A 21517-nucleotide genomic window follows, 5' to 3' on the forward strand; every position below is an offset into this window, starting at 1 on the left:
GTTATCTTCGCAAGGAGTCTGCAACAGCAACTGTTGTAATGGCAGTGTTGATATTACTATATACAAATGAAATAATGTTAAATGTGCAGACTTTCCTAATTATGCTTCAGAAATTAACTTTGGTCACTATAAATGAATGAATAATTCTAAAACATTTTAATTTTTTTAAAATTATTCCTACTTTCAGTTTTTTTTAACTAGTGTTAAATGTATTTATACGCATGTTTTGTTTTAAATGTTTATAATCATGACGGCTTGCATTAAGAACGTCTTTTTTAACGTAAATTGTATGAAAAAGTTTTTTTATAATCAGTTTTTCAACATCAATAAATTTCTCACTTGAAAATTTGACGGAACAAAAAAATAACGAAGCATTTTGCCTCAGCGGCGTCTTATTGTTAAATAAAGTTTTTTTACGATAGACATTAATCATATTATAGAATTTTTTACTAAAGCTTTTAAACAATTACCTGGAAAATTGGAAAAAAATTGTCGCTGTGGTCTTACAGTCGCAATCCTTATAGCAGAAGCTGCAGTGAGTATGACTTTTTAGTTATCAATATCGATGAAAAACTATATGAATAGAGGAAATATATATATGGTCTGATAATTTCCTGGTCATAACAAATTTTTTTTTTCGGACACCCCCATAACTTATGAATTAATTTCAAATTCCAACTTTTATTCACTATTTTTGCCTGCTCCCGTCTACTTAGTTCTTCCTTATAACTAAATCAATGTTCACATTTTGGTCCATATTTTTTATGTGTAATACAGATTCGCATTTGAAAAATAGAAATTGATGGCGAGCATAATAAAAGCAACATTGAATTTGAGATAGTATTCTCTGTTTCATGCTTCTCCATCCAGATCTATATTTTATACACTTTAAGGAAAAAAGTAGCTTTCAATCCCTGTTTTTAGGGTCTTTTTTCCGCTTGGCACTAAATTTTTACTTCAATTCCCTCAGATTAAATTTACTAGTAATAATATATTTTACAACGTCGCATATACAGGGTTTGTTTTCTCATGTTCAACATCGATTCAGCCTTCCACTAAACGTTCATTTCATATAAAGGTCTTTTTCATCTTTGACAGATTTTTCGTTCCTACGTATGTCAACCATTCATAGATGTGTCTTTTTTTTGTATTGATATTGATTTTTGAGTTTATATAATTGAATGTATGTTTTTGAGATATTTCATAATTTATTAATGAATGTTTTTGTCGTATTGATGATCATTTAATCTATTTTATAAATACTGAGATGTCTATCCCATGTAAACAGTATCACAATTATTACAAGGCAATTGACTTATTATATATAAATTCAAGAGTTCTAACAAATGTTATCTGTTTGAATATGTTTTATGAAAAATTTATTCCTTGATAAGAAGATGTCTCTTACAGTAGGTTCATTGCATCTTAGACTTCTTCTTTTGAATGTATGAATCTAGGTATCAATAATAACTTAATTTCTACGTAAGCTTGTTGTATTGTTGATATTACATTCGAAACATACGATTTTAAGAGCATTATCAAATCGTTGTTCTGGTTATTAGTATAAATTGCTAGAATTAATTCCCCTCTCAACGGCTTAATACCGACCCACATAAATCTGTCTACCTTCGTTCATGTGATGAATTTACTCAGCTCGAACTTCCTCTAAAATGCACATCGCAAAAATAGCTGTTGGCGTCATTTTTAACCTATTTTTGTACCGAGAAAAGTTGGAAACGCTAAACATTTTACATTTCACTGACAATTAAGAAAAAACGATAAATTTAAACGTTCATAATAACAAATGACAAGAATTTTAAAAAGTTTATTCGGGACATGAAAAAACTGAGGAAAAAATTAAAGCTCAAATTAAAAATCTCCCAATTACGGTTCAACAGAGTACATCATGATTTATTATTATTGTTGCTATGATAGTTTGTATGGAACCACCCATAACGATAGCTCAGTCCCATTCATTTGTCATAGAAAATGCTCACTAACGTACAACCATCAATATTATCATCGACAAACTGATGCTTGATACATTATCTTCTTTTTCTGGTCCAGTCCATTCTCTTTGCTTTTTGCAACTGTACTTTTACTTTTTAGTTATTGATTCCTTTGCTCCTTGAAGTTGTTTCATTTGAATTTTACTTTTTTGGTCTCTTATTTGCCTAGGTTCCAAACTTTTTGTTGCTCTGATAACTCACTATCATTGTTTTATCACTTGTTAATGTCATCGCTTCCATACCATAAATGAAAAGTCTTATAAACAATTATTTACTATCAATGTTTCATTTTTTAACAGTATTAACTCGATTTTGATCTCTATATCCTCTCTACTCTCGTACTCTTTTAACTTTACTAATCATCACTCACATGTATAATTAAAATTTCAAGTTCGTACTTTCCTGTTCCAAGGTAAATTTTCGTGTTATTGTCTTCTTTTTCCATATATTTATCTTCTGTTTTACCTCTATTCACACTCAAACCTAATCTTCATGCTTTCATATCTAGTGTATCTTTATCTTTTACGAATTGATAATTTGTATTTGCTATTATCATAATATATTTCTCATTTGTTATACTGATTCACCATTACAATTTGCCCTTCACAGTATGTTTTCTGTCACTAAAGTTTCCCCTGTTTGACGCATTAATCTCGAATAGTTTATTCAATATAAACTTTCTAAAAGGCGCGACTGCATGTTTATTTGTTTTATATTCTCTGTCCAGTATTTTTGCAGTATTTATTTCAAGGTTTGTCTGTATACTGTATTAATTTCACGACCTAATAAGTGTGAATCCATTTTGGGTTCTAAAATTTTCCTAGCTTGTGCTTTAGATGTTTATTGATTGAATTGACAAAGATTTTGTATATTATATGCAATAATATCATCAGTATATAATTCTAAGACTTTTCTGGCATCTTATTCTCCTATTCTCCTTAATCTCCTATTATATGTATTCGTATTTAGATATCTTTGATTCCATAATTTATTCAAGGAAATATTCTTCTCCACATATCAACGATGCTGCTTCTGTTCTATCTGTGAATAAATGATCATCCATCTTAAACATGGCTTAGTTGGATGTAGGTGATCTTCTTCAATTGTCTGAGCGTCTGTCTATCCAATCACTGACATCGTCTCGATTTTTTCATACGACAATTGACAATCTTTGGTCACCAGTTTTCTCACAGATTCAGTGTTTTCTGGGATAAGTGCAGTGGATAAAGGGTTACGTTGAATTCTGCATCTGCATTCCAATTAAACTCTGTTAATCGTAAAGTAGAACACTGTCTTAACACATTTCATCAAAGATTGATGCACAAAATTATATAGAATCCATAAGTTTGGGCTCAGGCTTAGGCTGACAAAGACCTAATTCTGGATATAAACAACGAATACCAAGCATTGCACCAATAAGTAGGAGATTGTTATGTGTCTCAAAATTCACCGTCACATTATAATGGAATAAACATGATCTTGAGTGCTAACTTCTATATCCTGTGCCAATTATTGATGGTTTTTTGTAAGTATTATGTGGGTAGAAAAGTTCTTAGGTTGACATATAGATAGCGAAAGCGAAATACAATTTACTGAACCATGTCATACATGGTATGGAACTTGAGCCGTCGTAACAAACATAAATTGGTGCTCCACCATTCAACAAATATTTCAATGCACTGATGATCTTGTTAAATCAAATATTTTTAGTTTATGGTTGCATTAATTTGTATATAAAACCGATCTCTAATATATTCCTTTCACCAAGAGTGTCGTTTTGCTGTTTTATTAAAGTATCATCTTGAAAAGTGACTTTTGTGTTAGTACCTCTAAATTGGCGCAGTCGGTAGGATAGTGGTGAAGCCCTTAGTGATCGTCTTCGTCATTTAACGTTTAACCACTAAAAAGAAAAGTGTTAAGGAGAAACAAGAAATTTAATTTTCTAGGATTCTAGACACATTTTATAGTTGATACAAATTCGTGCTATAAAATAATTATGGGAGATTTGCACTGTGTTGCTTTGTTATGTATTAATTTGGTTTAACCAGGGAAGAAAATCCTCTTCGGGATTAACAGGATCACAAAGTGCTTTTGAAATTCTTGTTAATTTGGATTTACTCCAGTCTATAATGAGATAATATTCGTTCGATAAACCAAACTTAAGCACTTACATTTGGAAATCAAAACTCAATTGATCGTAATATGTGGAAATAGTGAAATCTATTATCAGTATCCACATCAGAAACGAGAACATATTAAAGTAATAGAAGTAATTTCATTTAGATATGGAAAAGATTTTATTTTCTAAGAATTATAAATTGGGACATATATTTACCACAAAACATCAAATGCCCAGTACCAATACTAATCGTATTTATTTTTGGAATGCGTGGGTAGATATGTACATTTCCTTGCTTATTTTACAGCATACCTTAATGTTATTTACATAAAACTAATAGACCTTGTTTAAAAATATTGATTTGCTATTTCCAGAACCATTTTTCTGTACTAGATTATATAATGAAATCCTAATTTAAATTAGGACAATTACATCGATCTTTCACTATAAACGGGCCATTCAAACAAGCCCTTCTTTAAGCTTCAGAAAGATTACTTTTCACATTATAAGATAATGCATTTCCTAACAATTAGGTTTATATGAAAGTTTTTTTTATTGTTCTTGACTATAATAAAGAATTGCTGTCACATTATGTGAACTTGGAGGTTTCACTATAGCAGTATCAAAAAAGGTATTTAATATTTTAATCATACACTAGTTACTAGTCCCATATTATGCCCACATGTTTTCATTGTTATAAGGTGACATCAGTCAGTCGAATACGTGGATGAGTTTCAACTTTCAATTACAAACAACTAAACTTTTTTTATAAGGGAACATAATAAAATGAACTAAATACATGGTAGAAAATGGATTTGAACAGAAAGGCATATGGAAAAATTTCAATAAGCGGTAACTCAGCAGTGCCACGCCAAGCCGAGCAAAAAAAGCGAACATCCTCTTCTCGAAGCAGTTCAGGACATTTTCGATCCCCTATAACCTCGTTGTTGATTAAATTAGGAGTCTGTATTCCTAGTAACCAAACAAGCCTTGTATAACCACGGTATATTTCGAATTTCATTAAATTTGAACCAGTAGCTTAAGAATTATAACTAATCTTAATTTTGTCACTCAATGATTCACCGATATTCAAAGCTTCAAGGCACTTCTAGAAGACAGAGGAGCTTCAAATTTTGAATACAATTAGTGTTTAGTGTATAAATCACGGAAAAACTGAAATATTTCACAATTTCAGTCCAGTAGATGTAATTGGCCGGTATGACTATGGTTATTGGGAAATGAATGGGTGCGATAAAGACAGACAGCGAAATCAATGAGAGAGAGAGAGATACTGTGACGTCACATTGACGCAGCGTGACGTGAGAGCTCGTGACGTCACATGAGACCTATTACATCTACTCAGTCCAGTTCTCTAGATATACAAACTACATAAATAACTTTGTAATCCCATATGCTATTATATATAAAAAAATTAAATAAATGTTAATGGTTAATGGTTAAAATACAGATATAGTTAGGAAAATACATTACATTCAATATTGAACATGTTTATGAGCTTGATCCGGTCAAAACTGAATTTGAAATTATTAATAGAGCTCATGTTTATCACGAACAGCTTCCCATAGGTAAAGCATATACTATAACTAAAACAAAAGATAGGGCCTAAGTCTCAATAATGTGCTGATGGATATCGGTTCTGCAGTATTCACATCTGGTTAAGGAGGGTTAGTAATTAATGTTGACTTTGGAAGTATTAAAGCGCAAAAACCCTCAATTCGTGAATACAAAAAACTAAGAAGTATTTACCGTCCAGACATGTAAAAAATTGTAACATCAAAGCCTCCGAGAAAAGCCCATAGGGGAGACAGGGAGTGGGCTTTGAGAAAATCTGTAGATGTTATATTGATTTTCAGCGTTCCCCACTAGTTCAAAAATTAGTGGATAAAAAATATCAGAAAAACTTTGTTTGCAGGTTATTATTATAAGATTGATACATAGCTACGAGATAATATTCTACTCACCATAATATTTCGGTGTCGTCCGTTAATTCATATAATTGAACAGAAAGAATTGCGCACGCATTTTCCGGTACTGACACACACTGAGAAGGATCGTCACGAAATCTTGGAGGGTGACTTACATCAGAGGCTGAATATTCTAGAATACGATAAAATATATATATATATTATATTAGAATTAAAAGTATTGCTTGCTCTTAATATAGCTACCTAGAATTAACTACAGTTTTAAACAAAGTTTTAAATAAAACTGACTCAATACTTTCTCAGTTAAAGGAAAGTTTGATAAAAGCGTGAGTTTTCAGAGGTTAACAACACTCTCACCAACGTGAATATATTGTTAGATTTCGCCAGGTTCCTTCTGATGATATTGGTCGCATTCAGCGGACAAAATCTTTGAACAACTGATGTAAAACTCTAACAGAATCGTTCTGTAGCACATAGGCTGCAAACTCAACACGTTTGAAGCAATGTTTCGAAACGCTTGTAATTTATGCTAAATGTCGAATGGTTTATTATACTGCGAGATGTTGGACTTTTTGTTCTATAAAGGAGTCGTGGTAGGCGAGATGCTGGAAGGAACTATCTAGCTACTTGGATGGATGATGAAGTCTTTTTATTTTTGCATTCCGAAGTCACACAGAGTATTCACAAATATATATTCTTCATTGACAAATGGAAGAATTAGAGGTGATTTTAGTGTTACAAGAGACGAAAAAATGCCGAAACTTGGATAGAGACAATAGGCTAGAGTGACGGTTATAAAGTGAAAAAACGATCAAATACAGAGGTTCTGGACGTAAGATATTTCCGAAAGAAAAAGAATATTGAGTCATAAATAAATCATTTTTCATCACGACTCAATTTTTACAATGACAACATCAAAAGAATGGACAAACTCCAATGAAACAATACCGCATATAAACAATATACCTGAATAGAGATAACAATGATCACCTAGAAACACCGTGTAAAGAAGTGAACGCAACGATACTTCCGATTTTAAATATAAATTCACAGTTGCGTTGTTTTTCAATGTGAATATTTTATTTTTCGAGTATTTCCAAGAAAATACCCCAGTTTAAATGTAATATGCAGTTTTTCCATGAAACTATTATCCAAAAGGGTTGTATTCTCGAGTTGTATCGAGTCTAGAGGGAGAGTTGAACGGCCGTACTCATGAAAGCAAAAAGTTTACCAACAAATAACATTATTATAAGTAATCTATGTTTGTAAATCTTAATCGATATCCGCAGATCTAGCGGATTGGTGGGAAGAAAATATAATAAGCAGTCTTAATATTTTGAAGCTCAATAGCAGCTCTTACAGAGCCAGCAGCCCATTTACTCCGCAGACTACAGCGAAGATTCGGACCGTTTGAGCTAAGTTGGGAGAAACCCAGACTCTGTATCAGGGAAGCTGATTCGTAAGGCAACTAGCAACGAAAATGATGTTACAGTCGACACTATAAATCCGACTTTCTTCCAGCTATTTCCAACACAAAAGGCGAAAGAGGATATTAGACAGACATCATCAAATATCATCCATATACGACAGCGGTACATGAAAAATATATAAACAATACTTTTAAAGATCGACGTTTTCCACTAGATACATTTAATATTTGATAAATAAAAGAAAATGAGAATGCTTTATGTAAGTGATATCCGATGTATACTACATTCCTGTTTCCTATACAACCCCACCTCCATTTTCAATATATTTTAGTGAATACTGAGTTTATGACTATTATATGAGCCTTGATAAATGTACCTTGATACCCCGGAAAACAAAACAATGTCGATAAAAATGTTTTGTTAGGAATATAATACACAAATTACTAATTACTTTACTAATACAAAACGTATTATATAAAACATGTTTACAATTTATTTTTGTACTTTCCACGAGTCTATTTTTGTTCTGTTATTCTGATCTCTTTATTCAATAATACATTTGTAATTCTGAGTAAACTAATGTAGCAATGCAGTTTTTTATAGTGCTGTAAATAGATTATTGAAAATTATTACGTTTTAATTGAATAAATAACATTTAAAAAGTTTTATTTATTATTATCATGAATATATGTAGTAAATTTGAAATTGTCAGTTGTTTCGTCATAATATCGGAACTGGCAAATCGACAAACTGTTATTCAATTCTATGGACACTAGAAGAATCGAAAACTTAAAAGGAAAAAAAAATATTTAAGAATGTATGTCTGGAAATTTGTCTGATTATAATTTAAAAATGTGGAGTGGAATGGATGATATAATAATGGTGAAGAGTATAACCCAAATGTTTTGGAGAAAAGTTTTATGAACATAACGAGCGAACAATTACAAGTTCCTGGATGATTGAGAAAAAAGTACATCAGTACCTATATATATGAAAATTGTGTCAAGATACAACGATAACGATGATTAGAGTTGTTCATAGAGGGGGTTTCAAAGAAAGGTGACCCGTCCTCAGTAGGGAACAGAAAAATAATTGGAACTTTGTTAAATTTGTTAAAAAAAATTTAGTAATGCCATCCATATTCAAGACAAATAGCTTCTAAGCCTAAAGAAATGGCAACTTCTTAATTTTTTAAGGACATATAAAAATTTTTATACATACACACTTTTTCGTACATAACTGGAGCAGTATTAAAGACAGACAAAAAAAAAGAAAAATAAAAATAGTATATGAATTAAAATAACATAGAAAATGCAGAAAATACAAAGATTTTTCAATAAACAAACAATACGCAACAGTTTAAATTATGCGATAATATTTTGTAGGAAGTAGCACGGACAAATCGACAAATTTAATCAGAGCAAGAACTAAAAATTTGAAGCAAGGGATAAGAAAAAATAGAAACAAATAAAATATAGAAACTTATTCATTTACATTGTATCACTATTTTGAGGAAATTTTATTTTCCAAATGGGATAGATAAGAATTCATGTGATTTTGATATTGAGATTTCCATTCGTTGTTAATGTCTCTAATGCTGTAAATATTTCTAAAACTAGTTCAAACAAAATCTATAAACTCGCAGAAATATTATACACTTGACGGTATAATATAGTAAAATCCAAGTAAGCAAACTTTTTGTTTGAACTAAGAAAACATCTTAGTGAATGAATTATGTTAAGCTTCTGAAAGCTTTACCGGTTTCTTCAAGTTGAATTAAATTCAAGAAACTTACAAATTATTTCACGAGAAACTCGGAGTGCATTTTTAAAAACTTTTATTTCAAAGAAACTCAACTACGTTCTTGTTTGGAATTACATTCAGAGCTAAATCTTAGTCATAAGAAAACTAAATTATGAACATTATAAAATGCAAATTGCAACGTTTATAGTTGTTGCAAAACCTTGTAAACATTCGCAGCTCTTATCTTCCATATACACGTGCAGCGTGAGATAATGGAACTCTGCCCCTAGAGCGAAATTCTTGAGATACCTTGAGGATTTCTGGAGCGTCTGATGGAGTCTATTTACGATATTGCTTTTTTAATACATATACCAAACTAAATTTAAAGTATATAATAAGAGATATTTGTAAATTCAAAACAGGGTAAAATGTGTTGAGGGAAATAATTGCGTGAATTATTTATTATTGCAATACAATTTTATTGTAAAGATGTAGCAAATATATGGCTGTCATAGTTGTTAGAAGTTTTCTCGCAAGACACCAAATACGACTGGTACTGGTCTTTTAACCGAAAGTGGTTATCAAGATGCCTCTACGCTATAGGCATCAAAGACGATCCGGAATTCCTATGGTACATAGAGAAGGAAGGAAGCTTCAAGCCAAAGTAGTATTACTATGAACATCGACCTTTGTTAGTTACTAGTGAGACACGAGGGGCGTATCGGCTAGATTAATAGTATTGATTGTTTGATTAATAGTTTGATTTCAACTACACTTGTGAAATTATAAAAAATTTGTGATCAATATATTTGAACAGAAATAACAATCCGTAACTATTCGTGTAGAACGTTTTTGATTGCCAAAATTTTAGTACATTATATTGATACAAAAATAATGTATCACAAGCTAAAAGTTCGCTTCCCGGTAATTTAATAACTGTTTCCGGGAGTTGAACTAGTTATTTCTGGAAATAAATTCCCTGAATTTTATGATGAAATAAATGATGAAATATCCGATTCGATTGAACGGGTATTTTCCGCCCATTCCTTCAATGAAAAGTGTAGTTATTATATATCAAAGTTTTAAAATGTTTATTTGATATACATTGTACTTCTTCGTATGCGTGGTTTTTTTATGCTCAAAACAAAACAACTCATTTTTTTATTTTACTTTGAATTGTAATTAATGTTTTGGACGAAGGAAGCCATAGCCTCCAAAGGAAAACGATATCTTCCAATGGTATAATGTTTTTAAATTTTTTCGCGAAGCACTTTGAAGTGGGTTCAAACTAAAAATGTTTAGCAACTTAAATTCAACAAATATATCCAATGAACCCCACATGTGGTTTAATTTTGAGTCATTGTCGTGAAAAATAAATTCTTTATTTTTATTTCAACATTTTAGAGAAGTAAGCTTAAAAAAAATAAAAGGAATTTAATTGCGGAGTGGTTGAAAGATTTACATAATGATAATCACTATGAATTTTTTCAAGCTGTTTAGTTCTATTTTTTCCTCAAATCCATATTCGCAGAATTTTTTACTAATTGTCCTGAACAACTAGAGAGCTCTGAAAATCGAAAAGAGAGTTATTTACTTGGAACCTAACGCATTCCATTGGACTGAGTGCAGCTAACATTTTCAGTTATATCACTCAACTCTTTTAGATAGCCGATACTATGATTTATATCATGTCAAGTCATGGAAAAAGTGTGGAGAATACGTTTGTGTATCACTAGTAAATAATAATACTACAATAGCGAGAATACAAAGTTATATGTATTACTCAACCAGTCAACTTGGCTGAGTTCAAGGTCCCAAAATTTCTTCTGAATAATAGAAAATGTTGTATTACTTATCAGATTATCATTATTCAATTTGTTTTGTTCTTAACTTTTATTTTGCATTGGACTATGCATTAGACACTCCTGGTATATTCTTCTAGAAAATTTGGGGTTTCATAAATTGAAAGTTTGATATTTAAAATCCGGAGTTCGAGAGATTTAGATAAAAAAATGTTCTAAAAATTGACAAAAATAGACAAACCACTTATCATTGAATATTATTTTTCTTTTCCAGAAATGCATATAAAAATAAACTTAAGTATTCATTGAAAATAAATCATAGAAAACGTATATAAACAGTCTCAATAATTCAACAAATTTTCTTAATATAACAAATAAAAAATATGAAATTATATCACTATTAAAAGAACGAATCTCCAACAAAATTTAACTAAGTAACTTCTAAAATATCTTCTCGTTGAATTAGTACGCACAAATCCAAGGGCGTAGTAAGCAAAGGGACAAAAGGCCAACAAACACAAATAAAATAACACATCAACAAATCATCTGAGTTATTTTTTGTTCGAACAGCACTGACCTTTGTGAAATTTCATAATGTGAGGTCGACTTGCAATGTTGCCATCAGATCCTTCGCACCTGCACCGCACGAAACGAGCTACTGGAGGTCCCGTCGACGATGGCGTCGCGGTGCTAAAACAGGAACGACCTAAGCGTCAGCACTCTAGGCGTCCCGTTCCGTTCGTCGCATATTATGCCTCCACCATTTTGCATGCCAGACTTATTGCAAAAAAGAGAGCGCCACAGTTACGTAATGTATATAAAATATACGCAGGGTGTACAAAGTTTTGAGATCCGTTCTAAAATTTATTTGAAAAGTATTAGTGGATGAATTAATTAGTAAATTCAAACAATTGAGCAATTAGAGATTGAATCTTTTAACATTATTTTTTTTTTTCATTTTTTTTAGTATTGAAGAAAGCAATTGCAATAGAGAAGTGTGAGCTAATTGGCAATTCATTGACAAGTGGATGGAAATAGTTTCAAGGAACTCTTCAAATCTTCAAATCTATTAGTCTATTCCATCTGCATTTTCTATTGGTAAATTATAAAAAATTGTTATTTTGAGTCTTTTCCAAGTTATGTATAGTAAAAAATCAGATTTATTTGTTTTATCTTTCTTCTGTGTAGCTTTGTTTTGATTCTTTTCATCTACTGGGCATCCAATTTAATGCCATATTCTTCAAAATTTCTTTTTTCGGAAATATCTAAGAAGTCTAGGTTGCAAAATTGTCTATCACACCACTCAAGGATTCAACAAGAATCAATAAATAGGATCATCGTTCTAGATATCAACAAAGATGTCCACAGTGTCTGGCACGAAGGACTGATATTCAAGAGAAGCCACATACTCCTTGATGAAACGTCTGCGTAACTACCTAAAAAGATAAAAGTAGCAGTACTACAATAAGTTCTATAAAATTTCATGGCATATATTCTAAGATGGATAACACTCTGACAGCTATGAGCACACACCATGGAAAGACTTGATGATTGGTGTACGATTTGAAATCATTAACGTGGAAAAGACGCAAGACCCAAATAAATTCTTCGAATAGAAAAAGAAAATAATGTGGATACCAAGGGATATCAAATCACCTCAATCAACAATGGAAAATACATGGGAGTCATCTTGGACTAAAGACTAACGTTCAAGAATCATACCAACTATTTAGCGGAGAAGACAAGAAAAGAAAAAGGACGACTAGCAGAACAGCTCCAGGTTTAGTACATGGATAAATTTTGTTTTGTATTGGATGTGACATTGCACTTTGACATGCATTTTGATCAAGAATTTGCACAGTAGACCACATTACATTTAACTTCGTCGCGTTTGTTTGTGAATTTACTTCTATTATCTCTTCATTCTTTTTTATTTATTCTCATTATTGTTTCTTGCATTAGCATAATTCCAATGTCTTGTTCATGTAAAATTCATATGGAAGAATCCAATTTTTTGCCGCACCTCAAATTTTCTTCAAATGGCAAATATATTTCTTTACATAATATTGCAAAAGGTGAGTCGAAGTCATTTCGATTATTTTTTCAGTTTGATTAAATTCGGTGTTTTCTCCCTTTTTCCCGGTATTCAAAATTCAATAGAATTGAACATTTTGCAATGTGGTATAGATGAATTAATCATTTTTCTAATATTGTGTCACTTGATTACAAGTTGATTTAATAAAATAGTACTTGATATGGGGCTGCAGAGCTCTAGATTTCTGCGGCGGTCATGTTTTCGTTGGAATATCGTGAAAGGTAAAATCAGAAATATGAAATTAAATATTGCAGCATTTGGTAGAAAATTAAAGATAGAATCATGAAATGAATATACTATGCTAAGAAATAACTACACAATAGTGATTCCGACACTGCTTCATGCTAATGTAAATTGAATAGGCCTAATGAAATGAGAAATTCATGAATAGTGATAAATTACGAACCTGGCAGTATGAAGCTAAGCTGGTTAAATTACGTTCCGTAAAGAATTTCTGAATGCTGGCAAATTATGAGAAAAATTATCAGCAGAGTGTGAAAAAAGTGGTAGTTAAGTGTAACGCATTACACCCTAAGTGAGATTACTGTAAATAATCAACGATAAATAATATTTAACAACACTACGTATTTGGAGCTATATTTATAAACAGCTTAAAGCATAACAAATTAGAAAATGGTCAGTTTGAAATGCTTCTCGCAGACTATTGAGAACAATAAACCAATGCTGGCCCTCGAGATATCGAGTGTTATTACGAAACGATAATAAAGTGAATATGATTGTTGAGGACAAAGGTGTGAATGTTATTTTGAACATCAAATGTAAATCAGTGGATGTACATAAAAATAGAATTAAGCGATATGGTAATTGATCTAGATAAGATTTTCAGTCTGTTTCAGTCAGTTTCAGTAAATGATAAGAGAAAAAACTGTATCAAAATAAGTTTCTTTTCTCATTTTTGGCAGGAAGGGTGTATGCAATAAAGTTTAATGAGCTTTGAAAGTGGTTAAAAGGTAAGTATTTCATAAAATGTGATTGACAATGAGTTCAGGTGGAATAAACCATATTTGTAGACTAACCAATTTCAATAGTGAAAAGTAGTAATTGATAAAGAGTAGTTAGAGTTTAAAATTCAACGTGTGCGCTTGATTTGAGCAGGGTCATGAAGGATGAAGTTGGGAGTATGAATTTTGAAAAAATGGGGAAAAAAATCTAGATAGAAACATATGAAAAATACTGAAATAGTATGGATTGCTAGGATTAGATTACTAGCTACTTTTATAAAGCTATTTAACATATTTGTAACAAATACAAAAAAAACGATAAACTTCATTCCCATGTAATTATTTAACTGGTTGTTTGACCGTAAATTTTACCGACAATTGCATCTAACATGTTATTAGTATTGTTATAAGTATCTGTCAAGATTTGTAAAAGTTCTCTCGCTGTATTTATTGTTATGGTCTCAGATAAAGTATAGTATTTAACTTGTGGTAATGGTCATAACTTACTTGAAGAGTGCCTCCAGCTCCTACTGCAAACTTTGTGTGTGTTATGACCTACGTTGCCGCTCGTTAAATAAAATACTATTTTGTAACATTTGTTTCTAAATGGAAACAGACAGTTTATTTCAAAATAATTGAACATTAAAAAATATGATATAGGAGAGGGAGCCAAAACCTGTATACGTGAGAAATCCATTAGCTCTATCGACGACAACCAGTTACATTTCGATTGCTACCTAAAAGGGGTTATACGGCCCGTGTAACTAGATGAATTGATTTTTAAAGCTTAAAATATTCCTTTTCAATTAGAATTTTTGTCATTGTACATATCCAGTATACTCATAAAGTAACTTAACTTGTTGGTTTTTCAATTTCGGACTATTTTACAAGATAATGTTTTTGTAAATGTTTCAAATTTTTCAGAATCTATTAAATTAGATTTACAACGATCAGAACTTTAGATATCCACATTTAGTATTTCCGAAGTTACAGTTGAAATTAGTAGTTTTTTTAAATATAACTATTTTAAACGAAGCAATAGGTTTTCTCATAATAAAGGATTATTTATTGATGCGTATTCAAACCATAAATTATGAGAATTGCAGTTTGGAGACTTATGGAGCATGTTGAAGGAGTTAGTTCAACTACTAACGCCCTAAAACTGGGGAACCAAGGATATAATGCGATTCTAAGGATCTATTGTGATCCCTTTTCATTCTGCGGCACTGGGGATACTTAGTGTTTACAGCTATCTATGATTCACATTCCTTTCAAATTAAAAGTATGAGAGGGCTCAATCCGACAGAGCCCCATTTTATATACTTCCAGTTGTAATGCTCTCGAGTCTCTCAAACTTCGAGAGAATGTGGATAGAAGTTTCGTCCTCTACGTAACATAATCTGCACGTTGCGCTTTCTACTAAACTTAGCATATTTAGGTGTCTGTTGAGGCAGCAGTAGACACTTTGATATGGAGTATTTTATGATGTTGTCCTACCAAAGGCTGGTGGAATCCGACTTTCAAATGCATATGTCTATAATTTGTTTCAAAAAACTGGAAGGCAGTCTTCTTTACAGTTTGGGAGAATGGAGAATGTCAAATTTCGCAAAAATTTAAAAGGAAGTTTAGACTTATAGGCAGAAGTTTAATACATATTGAAAGTACAGAAAATATTTGATAGTTTTGAACATTTATAATTGAAAACGTATTACATTTGATTATAATGGATGAAATATTGTTGTTTACAGTTATTTCACTTTTTGGTCGCAAATTGAACAAAGCACGTGTAACTTATTCGATTGACGTGTCGCTACTAAGGATGATAAGGATCATAAGTCTCTTTTTTGCGACTCTTACTTCCCACTATTTGCGTGAGGTGTATACTTTTCGAGATATTTAGATCAATTATGAATATTATCAACTAGCCGCCTCCTACCATGATTCATGAAAGCTCTGTATGAAAAATACGTTTTTCATTGAATATAACCTAGTTTCAAGAAAAAATATTGTAGGTATTTTGTTGAAAAACTAAACTGAAATTGAATTATTAAAATATATAAATTCATTTTAGTCAATATACATACAAAATAATGCTATTAACAACGGGATGAAAACATCATTTTGCTAGAAATCGGTACATTTTATATAGATACATAAATTTTTTTACGAATTTTATGAGCTTTATTTAAAAAACTTGATATACACACTGTTTGGTTGAGTGCACAAAAATGATTTTTATGGCGTCATATGGTCATACATACTTGAAACCTTTTTCAACAAAATTAACTTTAAAACGTATGAGTATTATAGATTATTATATTATACACAATGTCATCAAATTTGATCTTATCTGACCGAAAAAAACCATTATTTTCACTTATTTTAATACACATCTTTATCATCCCCAGTATTGGCTCTTGCTAATACAAACATTCCAGCGTTCAATCCTTTTCAAGTTCTTGATGTATGCATTGGCTGGAATGGCCCTCAGTCTCTAAAGCGAGTTCCTATTTATAGCTTTAACGGACACGACTCATTTTCCAATCATATTTTCGAAAGGAGCTAAAAGTGACGGATAGTCAAATCTGGTTGATACGGTGACAGAGAGATTTGGTTTTGATCAAAAAATTGGTCACAATGATGCCGTCCAAACTAACAAGTAGTAGTACACTTCATTGACTGTTTGACCCCGTGAAATCAATCCATAGTAAACTATACCATGGTAGTTCAGGACAACGATGATCAACTTGATGTACGACTGAATGTTTTTTTGGTCTCTATTAATTTTTGGTTCGCGATGAAGTGTCCGATGTTTGTAGGGTCCTCAGCTACGTCGTTAAGTATCTTTTTTGCAAACTATTCGACATTGCTTTTGCAAGAAGATTCACGTCTTTTGGTACCAGTCTAGCATTGACTAGCTCATACCCACAACAATAAACAAAATTTTTTGAGTGGTTTCATTAGAGATATTGACACGATGTTGATACGATGATTTTTGAGTACCATTTCCTCAACTTTTCATCGTCGTTAACAGAAATACCGTGCTCACACTTTATTCTATTTATGCGCGCAGTATTAATGCACTATTTCGAATCAGATCATGTATATGGATATAATGTGGATATTCCAAATCGAAATATTTCAACATAGTACATCGAAAAATTTAGGAAACATTCTTGGATTATTAATAATAACATTTCACAACATTTACGTCTCGACTCTTTCAAAAAATACTATAATTAATGATGACGCAGTTTCCCTCAATACCATTAATTTCTTAAGATCTGTATTCAGTGGTTTTTCAAAGGACTTTGTGAGAATTTTTCCAGACTCCCAATGTCGCACAAAAATATTTTTCTCGCGATTCTATAAAAAATATATCAAGAACGTTCTCCCTGTTCCCCTAGCGCGAGAAATGTGCCACAGTTATTTATAACGTAAAGACGTAAAGATTTCTAAAGCTCAGGACAGAGTTAAGGAGTATAATTCAGATGGACACTTTTATTAATCAAAAAAATTGCAAGAGAAAAATCTTTCACTGTATAAATTATCCATCATAAAATATTATTATCAATTTTATCTGCTGTGTCTATTAAGAAAACTTTCTTGGAGTTGATAATTCGAATTTTTGAAATAAAACCCCATTCGTTAAAGCGCTATAACAAAAATACGGTGCTATTCAATAAAGTTTTGGCCAAAATTTCCTTCCAAATAATAATCACTCCATTTGTAAGTATATCAGCTGCTCATTATCATTATCCATATATACATCCGGCTTTCCCAGAATAACTTTTTCCATTGATAAAAACTTTGAATGCACTTTTTAACATTAGAAGAATCAATTTAATTATCACAGCTACAACGTACACCAATTGAAAAAATTTTGTTTTGTTGCTTCGCTTTCTCGCATGATAAATGGATGGAAATATATCTCTGAAGATTTGTTATATATCTTGCAGACATTCATGGAAATCTTGTTGTGAAAAAACTTAAGCTTTGAATATTCTTTCCGACTCTCCGTGAATGTGAAATTTGAATATGTTTATTGAATTCTTAATTCGAATTTCATTTCAGTTTCGAGAAAATTCAGGATGTGCTTCATATGTTGCCTATTCATTTTCTTGAGTATACCTATATTTCAGCTTGGGAGAACGTAAAAATGATCCAGTATGTAGATTTTTTATAGAACCAAAAATAATTGATAAGTTTTCCTTCAACTCTTTTCATATGAGCGGTGAACCTTTGATAAAAAAAATGCTAAATTAATAAAATGCAAATTTCTGTTTGTACTTTGAGTCAAAGTAATTGCTTCAAGGATTGGTTTCAATAGTTATCATTTTGAGGTTGGAAGCTGGTAGTTATATGATTTAGGGGTCCAATAGATCTTATATATAGCACTGTAACAATAAGAATCATGAGAATCACACAATTGAGATAATTATAATCTGTAATAACATATCTACAACTTATCAAAAAAATAATTGTCGATGTTTCGAAATCGCCTGATAATACCTTTATTCACCTGGGATAAACGAGCTTGTTCTGTGCGCTTTTTCTACGATCTACAATCTACGATGACGCATGTTATGGAATCGGCGATTTAAACTATGGCTTGAATCAACTGGAGAAGTTGCCGCATTCTAGTAACATGAAATACGTTGGTTAACTGTCGAGCCAAGAAATATGGTAACTATAGACATAGTATTTCAACTAAAAATAAACAAACTTCTGTGGCTTGGCATAAGAAAAAAACTTAACTAATAACTTCTCATTGCCCTACACTAAAGGTCCTAATGAGGTAGTAAATGGAACCAAGAACTGGTATTTTCTCCTGTCGCATTCCGAATATGATATTACAGATCTTGGAATCTTCTTTGGCGGTTTTACAAGTGTTTCACTAAATAAGTTATGTATGCGCCTGAGAGATTCCCTTAGAGATCCGTGTATTGTGTCCGTGGTTTCTCAAGTGGTCATCAATTCAATCAATTTAAAAATCATGTACAAACTTTTTCTTATCGATAGTTTCCCACGATAAAATGCCGTTATTGAGCTTTTATAGAATCATGTCTTTGAATCCTACAGCGTTTGGTATCTGAGGTACTGTAGCTACATAAAGATTTTTGCATCATAAATTTTATTCAACCCCCGTGGTTTACAGAAGGTTACTTGTACATTATTAGGAGTATATGAATCGATTCTTCGCGGACATGATGAAACAAATAATTTCGATAGTCGTGGCATATGTCTTGGACAATTTTTCGGTTGAATTAGATGCAACTCGAAGTGAAATGTTATGACATTCTTCAAAATTGAAAGATTGACACCATTAAAGTATACTGAAGACCTCACTAATACGTGGTAACTCATGTTTTTCTTGAGTGCTGCTGCACTAAGATTTTCTAGTGCAAGGCGCCACTATAATACATAGAAGTCAATCATTTTGATTTTAGGAGATTGAGAAGTAGCTATTGATTAATTCCAAATCATCAAACAATTGTTCTTTTGCTGATCAAAACTTGATCAGCAGTTGTATTTCTTGAAAATTTTAATCCTGGGTAATAAGAATAGGAAATTTCATTGAGTCGCTATGTTATAAATGAACTATGAATCGTGAAGAATATTACAAAGGAATTGATTGAGCACTATAATTCAAAAATAATTTGTGTACCAAGATTTTTGCCTTGATTTTGACTCACTTCCTAGAATTTTTGTGTACAATTCACATAAAATGTATTCTTCAATTGACAAATTTATCAAAAAAATTGGTATCGTTAGAGAATTCTTGATATTTCTGAAATTTTGAGGTAAGTTGCGAAGACGAATTCAAATACGTTTCTCATTTGATGCAAAATATGCAGCAATTAAGATTTCTCAGGATACTGTTAGTAAGATTCGAAGAACATGTTACAGTTGAGGACTTATTCAAAGTGGTCAGCATCATATTTTGGACGAGGATGAAAAAGGAATAACCATTTATTTCAACAGCTTCATTAGTATAATACTATGAAGCATTGGAAGATTTTTGGAAATAGAAAAATACTACCCACAAATGTTTATTCATTTTTGTAGCTAAGAAAAATTCCTTTGTATATGAGACCTCAGATCGGCTGAATATTGAGGTACATTTCTCTACGTAATCACCTTGACGATTGAGGTATTTGTCATATTTGTGATGTACCCGTCAGTGTTAGTATCACGAACAAGAAGCTCTTAAAGAACATACTGAAAAGTAGGTAATAGGGCTTGATAAATATTTTTCATATCATATAGTAGCTAATGAATATAATTGTTTGACTGTGCTACAAAAATCACGTAGATTAGTGTAGATGATAATGAAATAGGTTATGTTTTTGCTAATCGACCAGTTAGAAATGGATTTCTGTATTATAAGAATTCCGAAAAAGCCACAGTGATTATGGATAATCTGATTTATCTCAATTTTCAATGATACTCTTCTAATACTTGAAAATTTTTGTGTACTTAAACAATTGATCAAAAAGAATATATATTTATGTACGAACAAGACCTTGCCTATAATGTCGACCTTGCAAATTTATAATCGAGGCAAGCAAGCGGGAAAGACAGTAGACAGTTTTTCGTCGTGGTACATATCACATTTTGTCATCGAATTTTACATACCTTTAAGAAAGTAATCACTCACTTATTTGCTCGCCTCCGCTACGTCTCACTCTTCGAATTGAAGAGTCGATTATAATTTTAATAAATTTGAACATTTTGTATTGTAATATGGAATGAAATAAGCTCCTATTTCAATTATAGTACAAAATCAAATCGATGAATATTAAACGTTTGTGCAATTATTAATACCTATTGATTATTACTGTCGTGTTTGTGTACTTGTTGATGTAGGTGCTCCAATTTCTTTTTTCAAAAGGCTTGGCTTGTATGAATTTTTTTTATTCGGTCATTATATTGTTAATGAAATCGTCAGCGAGAATTTCTATTCCCCGTACTGTCTTAATAACAGATAAGGTTGATTAGATGTCTCGAAGTGTTTTCTTATCTTCTGAAATGTATTATTACGAATGAGTTCGCGAAATGCGTTCGTAGGCCAGCTCTGTATAGCTACAATATTTTAAAATTTGGCGAAGGCGCATATGGCGGGATTCGTTTGATGTTTCAGTGTATTTATTTATTTGTTTTGTTTCATTATATAAGTACATAATGTAGCAGAGTTAGTTATTTTTAAATAAATAGTCATAGTTGAAAACGAATAAGTGAAAGTTGTCGCAGAAATTATTATAAACTGATATTTATAAGTAAATTATTATAAGTTATGTGTTTTGTGTAGAGTGTGAATAAATTAAGAACGTAAGAGACAGTGTTCATTCATTCATTCCAGGAATAGAAATAGTGTAAATAAATACGTAAAACGTTACAGTATGCACTT

General features: G+C 31.4%; 1 protein-coding gene across 3 annotated transcripts in view; it reads right to left on the reverse strand.

Annotated features, from left to right (window-relative positions):
* Nucleotides 1–11772, reverse strand: part of LOC130892709 (uncharacterized) — a 137360-nt gene extending 125588 nt beyond the window's left edge. For 2 of the 3 annotated variants that reach the window (XM_057798266.1, XM_057798267.1), the window contains exons 1-2: nt 11627–11724; nt 6111–6246 (exon numbers count right to left, since the gene is read on the reverse strand). In XM_057798266.1, the coding sequence (XP_057654249.1) occupies nt 6111–6246; nt 11627–11642 (152 nt within the window). In that variant the 5' untranslated portion in view covers nt 11643–11724. Of the gene's footprint in view, nt 1–6110; nt 6247–11626 lie in introns of all 3 variants that reach the window. The other variant, XM_057798263.1, reaches the window with a different exon arrangement.
* Between the last annotated feature and the right edge of the window lie 9745 nt (nt 11773–21517).

Source organism: Diorhabda carinulata, chromosome 4 (assembly GCF_026250575.1).
Source record: "Diorhabda carinulata isolate Delta chromosome 4, icDioCari1.1, whole genome shotgun sequence".
Taxonomy (NCBI): Eukaryota; Metazoa; Arthropoda; class Insecta; order Coleoptera; family Chrysomelidae; genus Diorhabda; species Diorhabda carinulata.